At 38.7% G+C, this 12889-nt stretch overlaps 1 protein-coding gene across 4 annotated transcripts in view; it reads left to right on the forward strand.

The window, feature by feature from the left end:
- Window positions 1-12889, forward strand: part of galt (galactose-1-phosphate uridylyltransferase) — a 90080-nt gene that overhangs the window by 16004 nt on the left and 61187 nt on the right. For all 4 annotated transcript variants that reach the window (XM_088911037.1, XM_088911038.1, XM_088911039.1 and 1 more), the window contains exon 7: window positions 11673-11795. In XM_088911037.1, the coding sequence (XP_088767163.1) occupies window positions 11673-11795 (123 nt within the window). The remainder of the gene's footprint in view (window positions 1-11672; window positions 11796-12889) is intronic.

The raw sequence follows: 12889 nt of genomic DNA on the forward strand, positions 1-12889 counted from the left end.
ATGTATAGTACAAAAGAAAAAGATATGGAAAGCTTTTTTTCAAGATTATAGAATTTTCAAAATTGAATACTGCAAGAATGCAATTTAGGATTTTTAGTGGTAAACAGCATCTCTCTTAAGGTTGTCGAACCTGTAAACATTTTTGTCTCATTTATGAGTAGAATTAGCGTAACAATAGATGATGTCAATACTTTGATCTAAGATTTAGGAAAGAGCATGAGTCACACTGGTAATTTATAAATGGAATTTTAACTATGGAGAAATGGTAATAAGAGTGTTTCAATGGCATATTTAAATTAAGGGTATAAAATCTACTCAGTGCATAAAATAAGACTAAATGGCACTGGTGGTGATCAAAGCCAAAACAGAAAGGTTACAAACAAGAGGAGGCATTTAGCCCATCTACTGTAGCTTCTTTGGATTTTCAGGAGCTGATTGGCTGGGACAGCTCATTTGGCCATGAGGAAGGTGGAGTATTAGCTTAAACAATGTAGCTGAGTAGTATTTTCCACAGTCCCACAACCATTTGTGGAAAAGAGTGTAAAGATACAGTATGCTACTTGTTCTCAGTCTTAAATGCACTTACGTTTCATTATTGATCCTGAAGAAGTCTGTTGGGTTATATTTGTTGATACTTTTAATACTTGAATCCTCTTAGTCCTTCTCTGTTTAATTTGAAAGCTATTACTTTTTTAGTCTATTAGCATAGCGTGCCCCTTAAAGCCTTCAAATGTACTTGGTCTCTCTGCTTTGAAGTAATTCCAGACCATCAAGATCTCCATCCATCCATTTAGGAACAGTATCCATCCACTTGTTCCTTCAGTAGTGCTAGAAGTAGTGTTTGACCCATTGACATCAGTAGGTCGTATTATAGTATGCTTTACATTACAATTGCTAAGCTCATTGTAAAACATAAATGTCAAATGTACAAAAAGAAGCCCAGTAAAATACATTTAAAATTCTTAATTTTCCCTGTTAGTAATTAGTGGCCATTGTTGTACTGTAACAAGCACCAATCCTCAAAACAGCATTTTATGAGTGATGTTTTTATTTTTTTATGATATGTTTTGTTATTATTATTTTAATTATGTACCCATAGTTTTAGAAAAGAAAGTTGTGTTTCATTTTATTGATTTTAGTCTTCCCTTTTAATCTGACAATAACTTTTGGTTTTTGATGCAACTTTAAATGTGGATGTTCTTTATGTAGCTGCTTTATTAACGCAGAGCTGTACTGTAAAGGCAGTTCCAGTTTAGATTTAGTGTATTTGGTTCTATGTGTCTTTTCAGTGATTTGAGGGAAGCTTATAGTTTTTAAGTATGATATGAAAAGGATGATAAGCATAGGTTTATTTCTACATTCAGATGGCATACATACTGGTTACAAGTATGGGCTTTGCACTCTGAGATGCAATCCTATGCTTCTGAAGGTATCGCTGATTAGAGCTACAGTGAATGCATGCTGCAGGTCAGGCCCTACCAGACAGGGCCAGCTCAGATACATCTGGAGAAAAGCTGTGGTAACATGGTGCAGGTGTGTCTCCTGGATTCAGGCTCTGGACTTCTGCCCCAGGCTGAAGCTTGTTTAACATGAGTACTCCTCAACTCTCTCCCCCTGCCCTGTTCAAGTGCTATGGGATAAAAGAGAAACAGAGTAAAAAAAAGAATCTAATCTACTTTATCTCTTCCAAGTACTGCAAGCACTTCGCCTCTGTTCTTGATTGACATAGTTGTCATTCGGAGGGTTTTGTGTTATATCCTTTCGCTCAGCATGGAAATGTCTTTCTTTTTTTATTCCTGTGTGCTGACAAGTAAAAGATGGCGCCTCGGGTTTCCTAATGGGTTCTGTCACTGGTGTGTCTGTTCATTTGCCATTCTGATAGGGTTGTTACTGTAGGGCCCCCCTGTGTGTGAATGACAGGCGGCAGGGCTTTTGGAATATTAAGATGTGAGTGATGGGAGTTTGATACTCTGCCTCCAGGTAGCAATTGGTTTCTTAACGGGAGTCAATAAGCCGCACACAGGGCAAGCAATAGATCCTGCTGTGGTGTAATAGCATAAAGAAAAATCATCTTGGAAGGTGCCAGTACAATATGATCATAATGAATGAAAGTGGAAACATTTATGCTTGGCATCCCTGCTGTTCATTTTCCTTTGGGTTATTAGAAAGCTCAGTGCAAGTATTTTTTTTATATCAAGCTTTTAAAAAGTGCCCCCTGTTGGACAATTTTTTTTACTTATAAGACATCTCTTTTGTTGTTTCAGCAAGGCAGGACAGCACTTACAGAAAGGGTCTGCAGCAGCTCCCTTAATGCCTGGTTTAAGCATTTCTGAGAGGCCGTAAAAGTTTCTGTAATCACTCCAGGCACAGACATTATTGTTATGTGCAGGCAGCCAAAATATTAAAAGAGCTACTCCATTGCTGTGAGCTGCTCAGGTTGGTGAATTACAAAGGGGAGTTGGCGTGTAGGCATAATATGTGTGATAATAATCTTGAATGTCTTGGCATTTCCTCAAGATGCAGCAGAGCAGAAAAAAAGGTCTGGCTACCTAACGTTTCTGCTATTTCACATCACTGCTGAAGCTGGAGTGCTGAATACTTTTCTTATGCCATTTTTACTCCCCACACTCATACACTTCCTCTTTAGGGAAACAAAACGTGCTTCGTTCAGTGTTTATTGTGGGTCAAGTTTAAAATGGAGGTTGTAATTCACTTACAACTGTGTAAACACTACCTGGTAAGAGGCATCAAGATTAAAGCCCTGTGGGATACTCAATGAGATACAGTTGAGAAGAAAGCTGGATGAATATGCATTCTTTCTGTAATTGTATGGCACAGTTTAGTAATCATCTTTATCTTAAAGTGACTACATATGAAATTTAAAATAAAAAAAAAGTACTTTATTTATGTAAAGAAATGTCTCTTGTCAGAACAAAACTAGTAAGTGTCCCGGTAATGAAAAGCCTTTCTTTAGATCCACATCCAAATATCTCAATGCAACAGAAAAATACTGTATGTTTTTTGCTGCAGCAATTTTAAGACACGATTTAATATGATGGACTCATATCAACAGAGAACTGCAATATATATATATTATATTATATGTTTCACTGTGGAAAACAGCTGCATGGAAAATTTTGCCACAGATAATGACACTTTCTGTTGAACAGAATTATGCTTCTGCAAGAAACCTTTTTTGTAAACAATGTAAATCACATAACACTACCAGTTGTTTTTCAGTAATAATGAAAGAAAGTTTTTTGATATTGTTGGTATCATCTTAAATGTTTTTAGGACTGTTCATAGTATATGGTCTTAACAGGTCACTGATGGAGTCACGAGCCAAACCATTCTAAGCTTACTGCCTTAAAGATGAACAGCAGTATTTTGTAGGAGGATAAAACAGGTGAAATGCTGCTCATGCAACAGGCTAATTTTGGTTAAAATCCAAGCAGCTGAATTCTGGACATGTTTGGAAACACTAGAAAACATTCCATTACAATAACCACACCCGGCAAAGACAAAAGCAGGCACTGACTTTTCTGCATCAGACTGGGAGAGATGTGCACAGATATGGACAGTGTTATGAAGATGAAATCAAACCCCCAGAATAAACCAAGATTCCTGATCTGAGTATTTGGAGTGATTCTGGGGATCATCAATCAAAATATGGTTGACACATTTGTGGAAATGATAAGGAGAGCCAATTAACTTAACCCCAGTGTTTTCAGAAATTGAATGTAAAAATGTTGGTTGCATTTGATTCTTTGCACCATCTAAGCAGCGTGATTTGGCAGAAAGTGTTTGATTAACGTCACGTCACATACCTGTGAGGAATGTAAACAATAGTAAAATGCAGCTACTGAAGAGTTGTAAACAGAACCTTGGAGGATGCCATATGAGACCAGCTTTGTAGAGGGGCAGCAACAACTGTTTTGAACAAGTTGTTTTCTCTCATTTGGATAAGATTTAAACCAAATCAACAACTGCTTCAAATCTGTTCAGCAAGATGATCTGATCAGCAGTAACAAAGTCAGCACATGTCCAGCAGGACAAGAATGGATCAAATCCAGAGTCAGCCCATCATCAGCAGATCATTAAAAACCCTAACAGGAGTGTTTCTGTACTGTGCCTTGATCTGAACCCAGACTGAAGAGGCTCATGCAGCTTATTTGCAGATAAGTGACCTTGTAAGTAAACAGCAACCACCTGTTGCAGAGCTTTTGCCAAAAATGATACATTAGATATTGGCCCACAATGACTGAGCAGGCTGGAATGTAAAATCTGCTTTTTTAATAGTGGGACAATAGCTGCAAGGGCTAGAGGAAAAAGTCCAGACCTTAATGATTCATTGATGATAAGAGTGAGAATGGGACAGGGATTTGTAAATTTTGAATGCAGCTGGGTGACAGGAATATGATTCAAGGAGTAAGTGGTAGGATTTATTTAAGCGATCATTTCAGTCAGCTGCTGAGGAAATACTGTATAAAGCTTTTCAAGGTGAGAAGCACAAAGTGCATGTTTTTTTTAAATTGAATAAAAAGATACATTGTGAATCCTGATGTTTATGTAATTATAATGTTGATGTGTTTTTTTTTTGTTTACAGAGAACATTTTTAAAGTGCCCTACGTTTATTTATCAGGAGACTATCTCCTGATAAACTTTGTCAGGCAACATTATCAGCAGACTGACACCTTGTTAAGTAAAACTAATAGGCAGTGTGTCACATTTAATGAATAACAACATGAATGCGACAGATAATAATAATTCCTGACACTTATACAGCACTTTTCTGCACACTTCACTCAAAGCACTTTACAGGTAATGGGGGCTTCCCTCCACCACCACCAATGTGCAGTCCTACCTGGGTGATGTGACGGCAGCCGTAGTGCACCAGTGAGCTCACCACACATCAGCTATCAGTAGTGAAGAGTGAAGAAGCCACTTCATAGATGGGGATTATTAGGAGGCCATGATTAGAAATTTGACCACGTCACTGGGGTAACAACCCTTACTCTTATTGAGAAATGCCCAGGGATTTTTAATGACCACAGAGAGTCAGGATCTCGGTTTTATGTCTCATCTGAAGGACAGCACCTTTTAACACTATAGTGTCCCCATCACTATACTCTGGCATTAGGACCCGCACAGCCCCCTACTGGCCCCACTAAGACCTCTTTCAGCAGTGACCTTAGCTCTCCCAGGAAGTCTCCCATCTAGGTCAGGCACACACCTGCTTAGTTTCAGTGGGTTGCCAGTTGTGATTTTCAGGGTGATATAGCTGCTGTTAGATGGTTTATGAAAAGATTTTTGTTAGGAAAAGACAACTCTTCTCTTTTTAGAGAAGTGAATACATAATTTGTAAAATTATTTGAATGCAAAAGGAAAAGCATATCAATCCAATTGGGAGAACATTAAGATAAAACAAAAATGTTAAATGGTCTGAAAGGCAAAAAAATGAACCTTAAAACTTACTCAAAGTTATAAACAAAACAGGGAAAATTACTTGGATGAAGCTGCTACCCAGGAAATTGTAGTCCTAGACAGTTACTGTATTTGATTAATTAAGTAAAAAACTTTAATTGCTTAAATTACTGAATTGCAACACATCCTCTGAAAGCATTACGCAATGTAGAATGGTACAGCAAAAAGTTTATCTGATGAAAATTCAGAGAATGGAAAGAAAGTTTAGCTCTTGAAACGTTGAAAATCAGTGTAAGAATGTATTTAAAAAAATCTAGTTAGCATATGCTTTCATGACCTTTACTCAAGACGTTATGTGAATTTTCTAGTTTTGTAAGTAGTGTGTTCATCAGTCACTCACATCTCATTAGAAGAAATGTACTGCAGCTATATGTGTGAAGGAAGGATATTGTGTCGTATCGTTATTAATGATCTGATCTTAGAAACACTATACTGCTTGTGTATGTACATACAGTATACTGCCCTTGTGTACACGTGGTGCATTTTGTCCTTCCATTTCCCATCCACTTTACCCAATACAGGGTTGCAGTGGAGCCAGAGCCCATCCCAGCACGCAGTAGGTGCAACAACACCCCAAGAATTGAGCCCAAGACACCAGCAGTGCAAAGCAGTAATGCTAACCAGTACACCACCAGTAGAGTTTGTTAAATTTATTATTGCTCTTGTTAGTGTCAATGAGAGTAATTCATTGGCATCTGAACATTGGTAAATGTGTGTTTAAATCTAGATTCATTCTACAGCAAGAAAAAAAAAACAAATCAATGGTTTTGTTTTAAATTTTAGTCTTTATTGGTTTTGCCAGTAGTGGAAGGAGTAGTTTTTTTGTATTATTATATTGAACCAAAGATCAATATAGCGGATAGTACACCGCTGAAATTTTATTATTTCTGCCAGATTTCTGTTTGAATGTTACAGATGGTTAACTATTTACGATGATTTGCAGTGCCATTATGGCTCCTGATATTGGAATTCATCTTAGAAATGGCCAAGGCCTTTCTAGATAAGCTTTTCAGGTAGCCGTCAGCATAAAGCTGTTTTTCTTATTCTACATTTTTATTCTTACTCTCATTTTTTTTCAGGCGTGTATTTTTTTTTGTGTGCAGTACAAAAGAATAAGGTGATCGGGTCAACCATGTGAGGAGTTGTAATTGCCTTGTCACTTTTGGAAGAGAAAGATTTTTCAGTACAGGTTCTTACCAAGGAAAACAACAACAGCAACAAGCAGGATATTAATTTTTTTTATTCACACAGCTTTTTCTGTTTTTTTGTGGAATGCGACATGCAGGTGTAGTGTGCTCTCTGATGGCACCAGTTCTGAAGGGTTTGGGCATTTACGGGGACAATTATTAATTGTAGCCGTAAATCACAAAATGATTCTTTTAATGGCTTTAGAATCCAACCATGCGATATAATTCAAACAATGCACACACACAGGTACTAATACACGAGGATACATTTATTAATACATAGAATATGCATGTAAACCTAACAGATCTTATCGAGAGGGTTATCAGAATACAAAAGGTATATATTCAATCAGTTACGAAGAGTTACATATATCAAGAGGACATATGTTCAGTATATCATTCATTTAGACCGTTTCGTAAGTGAACTTGGCTACAACTTCTACGCTAGATAGTCAAAACAAGTACATAACTCTTAGGAATTAAATTGATATCAACTGGTTGGGATAACAATTGAATTCTCGAGCTGTAATGCATTGAAGTTGAATACTCATCCAATCTCTGGGGATTCAGATCTCCTGCAGGCACAAAGAATCAGCTGCAGGCTTGTTGCTGTCCAATCCGCGCTCTCTGGCTCCGTGTCAGGCTGTGCTGTGCAGCTTGCGACGGTGCGCTGCTGATGCTCACTGACCGGCTAGTTAGTGTTGGCTTTAACTAGCAAAGTTTGTGCACAGGAGAAAAGATGACTGTGGGTCCCAGCAAGTCAGGAAGAGGACCGGTTCGTTCCTGATGAAGCGCCAGTTCTGAATACTGATTCAGCTGTCCACAGTTCCGACCTGTTCACGAGGCTTGCTGCTGATGTTAACCTCGGGTGGATCCTCTGGTTACTCTCTGGCAACCTCCGCTCTAGACTCTTAGAACAAAGGAAAGTTCTGGCACTCGGACACACTGGCCGTTCCGTGGTTGTCCGGGCTGAGTCTCAGGATGGTCAGGAGGCGCGCTGCGAGAATGTCCTGCCCTTGGGAGCCTTCTGCTCCTGGGCCGTCCTGCCCTGGAATTCTCCTTTGAATTCCCTTTAGAAAAGTCCACAGAATTCTCCCAGGCCCTCTGTGTTGCCTGTTTTTACCTGGAGGAACTTCAGCTCGTTCATTGGCTGAAAGTTCCATGGGCATCAGAGTCCCACTTGGGTTACTCGGCCCTACCAGTCCCTGATTGGTTGATCAAGGTGAGATATGAGTCACTTACTCCTGACACCTAGGAATGCAGTCCAGATGTCCATCTGGCACTCCCTAGACAGATAGGCGCCAATGGATGACCATTGATCATGATAGCCAGGCTTAGCTAAGTGCATCCCCCTTTGGGAGCTGTCCCTTATCAAAAGAAAACATCTTTAAATCAGCCTGCATGAATAGCTTCTCTGTGGCTGCACCACAGAGATGAAGAGGGAGATGGGGCCTCATTTGGGAAAGCACAGCAACACTTAATTCTGTCTTATTGACAAGCATTGCCGCTACACAGGCTTTCCACAAAAGAGATTAAACATAAGATATATAGGAGATGCACTTGTTGTTACCCTTGATTTTCTTATTGCACAACGAAACACACAGAACTAGATACAAAAAAAGGAAAGAAAGAAACTGCCAGTGACTTAAAATGTTGTACAGCCAATCCTGAATTTTCATTTTAGAGCTCCTAAAATGCTAAATCCATGAAGACTCTAGTTTTCAACTCCCCATCTGTAGGTCACATTTGTCTTAGAGAGAGGCTTTCCATTTGCTTATACAGTAAAGACAGAACTCTGAATGAGTCTCGGAGAGCACGTCAAATTTAATGACTGCAGTTGCTGAATCTTGCTGCCTTTTCTGTCCTAGAGGGTGTCAAATTATACGACTAGGAACCGCGGGGGGTGACTAATTACACAATCCCCTCACAACTTTTCATCATGGTTCCAAATCTTGTATTGCGCTTCGAATGTGTGGCCTCATAAGAGGAGGAGCAGTTAAAAATATAAAAAACCTTTAAAATAAATATTGTAAACATGTTAGTATTGTGCTATAACGTGTAATATAATGGGCACATTAACTCACAAGAGCACATCTGGCTCACTGTCCACCCCTATGACTTGCGACTTGCTACGAGAAAATCAAACCAGTTTGATTTTATCGTAGCGAGTCGCAGAGAGTCACAAGAGCTATTAAGAGCACTATGACTGAGTCGCTGGGGGTGTCACACTACACAAGTGGCGCACGCTGCGACCCTCTACAACTCACAGTGATTTTCTTACGATTATGTAAAACAAGATTATGACTGAAAATTGTAGGAAAAGTTGTGTAGAGTGACGCCGGTACAACTGGCTTTTGAAGAATTTTGATGGGGCAGTACGCAGCTGGCAGACCACAGCAGTTCTAGTATTTCACTACAAACTAGACAAAAAGCACAGTGAACCCAGACAGCAAGTTTGTACCCTGGGAACATGGTGTATAATAAAAAAGGGTAGCTTAACACATTTTTGAGGAGAATTTTTGTCATTAAACTTTGGCTCATGTGGAGATTGTGAAAGAGATTAGGGCTGAGTAATACTTAGCTGTCCTTTAAATAGGGGAAACAACCAGTATTTTCTAAAAATACTGATTTTTAAAAAGTATGCTCCTAAAGAGACCTGAAAACTAGAATTTTTGTGGAGGTGTTTGCATCTAGTGTAAAGAGGAAATCTTTTTCCTTGGATTTCCCATCTAGGCCACAAAAATCAAAATGACTTCCTGTCGTGGCTGTCTTACTGTATTATTATTGAGAATGCCTGTCAAGCAGTTAGGTTCTTAAACAGATTCTTTTCTGCACTTAGTCCTTAAGTTAAAAAACTTTTGAGTTCAGAAATTCTGGACTGTTTCCTTGAAATGGGAAACAAACATGAACAAACAAACATATGGTTAGTTCCAGATGCTCTTAGAGAGAAAATTGTGCACTGTACTTGAGCTGCTAAAAAATTGGACATTTGGCTTAATTTATACTTCCTACAAACAAGACTAATAAAAAGCATACCAAACATAGATGACTAAAACGATGGACAGTCATAATTTTAGCTCCTATAATTTGTGAAGATGTGGCTTGATTTTATTATCTCTGAAATTGAAAATGAAGATGCCTTTTTGTCACAAGACATCTGTCAACATTCTCTTTCAACTTGTTTATTTTTTAAATTTAATGTTGCTTATGGGTGGATTTTTTTCTTGAATTTGGCTTTGCATATTTGGCGTGTGACTGTGAAGCTTATTTTGAGCACAAATAAGAATTTGTTTTTGTTTGGCATCTCTGTTTAGTGATACTGTAATTATATAGCGACTCAACACAAAATAATGGAATGATTCTTTTTTACGCTTGCAGATGATCACACAATTAACCTCTTCTGCTTTGAAAGGCTCAGAAAATTAAAGAGGCAGGTTCTTGTTTTTTTTCAAAAGGTTATGTAAGCAAGCATTTGATGAGTCAAGAACTTTCAATAATTTTGCGGCACATAAAAGGGAGGTGCTGTTTAAAATGACTGCTTTGTATGACCGATGAGACGTAGTGCTCCAAGTGTAATTTTTTGCTTGAGTGGCCTTGCTGTGGACCATAAATCACCTACTGAGAAAAGGGTAGGAAAACTGTCATCCATTAAGTAATGTCAGGGCTTTTCAGTGGTTAACTCTGCTCTCTACCGTAGGAAAGGAATCTGGATTATTTATTGAGAAACTAAACATTAGTCTTGCATAGCTCACAGAAATTTGTGTTGATGGTTCCACATATTCTTATTTATGTTTTGATTGGTTTACTGCGACTCATTTTATGGTTGGCTTTGATACTTAAAATAAAATCTGCATGAGTGAGAGAGCGACTTGATTATTTTTTTCTTATTATTGGTGGTCATATTTCCGTTGGTGATGATTCAAAGTCATAAAGACAGAAACATGAGACTTGTTCCTTGCAAATTCACCAAATCAGGATCAAATCCTGAAACTGATATTTCTTAATTCTCTACCCTGATACGGTATGTGCATGCGTCCTCTGATAAGTATTATATTTTTTAGTCAGAAATATTTTGTCATAAATTATGGTGAGATTAAACAACAATTAAGCTATTTGGAAGTGCTGATCAGTGTTATGTTTGCTGTGAAAACATAGAGGCTTATGTCAAGCAAGCACTCATGTCACTATGAAATATAGTAGGGTTCTATCACGTTTTGGGGTTATTTGGCATCCTCAAAGTCAGGAAAAGCAGGTGTCTGTCCATCTAGGACTCTGAATCCTAGATTCCACATTGTTCTTCCTCATCCCACAGTTTTGGGATGCTTAACCACTGCATCTAATGAATTTAAAATCTCGCAAAGCACTTAAAAATGTAGACCAAAATATTAAAATATATTTACAGAAAAGTGTTTTTTTCATTCTTTTGATCCTGTCTCTGGGATATTAATCTAATCAAGGTAAAACCATTTTAGAGGTCATAGCCAAACTCCAAATATCACAAAGCAACCATACAGTTCAGCACAATTTAGTGTCCATGGAATGTGGTTTAGGAGAAAAGGCCAAGGAGTCATGAGTAAGAACACTTGCAGCTGCCCAAAGCTGTAGCTTATTTGTGGCTAGAGACGTGCCCAGTGCTTTCCAGTCTTGTACCATTCAGCAGTACAAATAAATAAAGTGCTTATTAAGTTAAAGAGATTTCATGCACTGCTTTGTCAAGACACATAATTGAAGCTTTTTCTCTTGGCAATTTGTGTTTTGCGAACAGCCAGCCAGAGCCAACTCAGTGGGTGGAGATATTTATACACGTGCACCCATTCACAGAGTGGGATTGTATATCATTATTGATTTATAGGCAGATTTAAAAAAAAAAAATCGTGTTTTTATTTTTGACCGCGCAATGACGTGGCCCCTCTTTCTGCCAAGCCTTAGACTCCCTAAGTGTTCCCACAATCCTTAATGGATTGAATGAAAGGACTGTAAGTTATTTTTTTATTTTCTAGGTGTGGGCCAGTGATTTTCTTCCCAGTGAACCAAGACTGTCGGATCGCTGCCAGAAGGACTATTACAAAAAGCATGGGGTGCCGATGCTGCTGGAGTACTCCATGCAGGAGGCTCAAAGACAGGTACCGCTGTGGGAATCAGGGTGTCTTCTTGTCATCTGTGTGCTTGTTATATTGAAGCCATACGCATCATCTGTCGGGGTACGCAGTGACAGTTTTTAAAGGAGGTCATGGAACCACTCACCTTTTCATTAACAGGAAGTTTTCTCAACACATTTCAGCATTGATTTACTGATTTCAACCGCGTCCGTAACTGGTTTGCACCTTCCAAATAGGCTCTGTCTTCCATCTGCCGCTGTGAATGAGTTCAGTGGCTCCCTCCCTCCTGGGCTTGTGCCCAATGTTATGCTGGCACAGTGGCGCTTGTAGTTCATTTGTGGCCATGTTTTGGTCAGCAAAGATAATTAGGTTTTTTCATTATTTTAGCAAAGAGAGGAAAAGATTTTGGGATCAAATCTGGTATGATGTGTCCTCAGGAGCAGCAGTTTTATTTTTTTACATTCCTCTGCCTCTAAGTAACAGCATCACCCTGGCCACTATTTGCAAGAGGAGGAGTGGGGCGACAGTATGCAAATTAGACCTGATTAGACACCTCTGTGGTAATTCTGAATCCTTTCGGAAGGTTTTGGGACTTGTGAAAATGAATAGGTGTTACTTGGAGTGTTTGTCGTCTGTCTCCCAGGTGCAAATGGAAAAGCAGAAATGTTATTTCTCGTTGTATGCCAGACATGTTACTTGTTTAACAAGAGGTCTATAATGGTGACAAGGTGCTAAAGTGCAGGAGAACTGAAGGAATAGAAATAAGGCTACCGATACATAGCAGCACATTCTTATTAAATACAGGCTCTTGTACAAGTTGTACAGAAGCAGAAAAGCAAATGCCATATACAAATTACATTTCAATTGTAAGCCCAGATTCTGTATATGTGCATTTACACAAAAGAAGGTTGCAAGCAATGCACTATCTAGATATTGTCGTGAGCTTACAGAGACGAGTCTGTAGAGTGTCAAAGCTGAAATGTTTCAAAGTGCTATCCACTGAGACCCATATCTCTTTCTCTGAACAGCGTTTGTTTTGCTCAACCTGTTCTTCTGATGCTCCCCCTCATGTGTTTTCTGACATTTAAAAATGGGTTGAAATCAGCTGCTGTGCAGGA

This window comes from Atractosteus spatula, chromosome 3 (assembly GCF_055471065.1).
Source record: "Atractosteus spatula isolate fAtrSpa1 chromosome 3, fAtrSpa1.hap1, whole genome shotgun sequence".
In the NCBI taxonomy this organism is placed as follows: Eukaryota; Metazoa; Chordata; class Actinopteri; order Semionotiformes; family Lepisosteidae; genus Atractosteus; species Atractosteus spatula.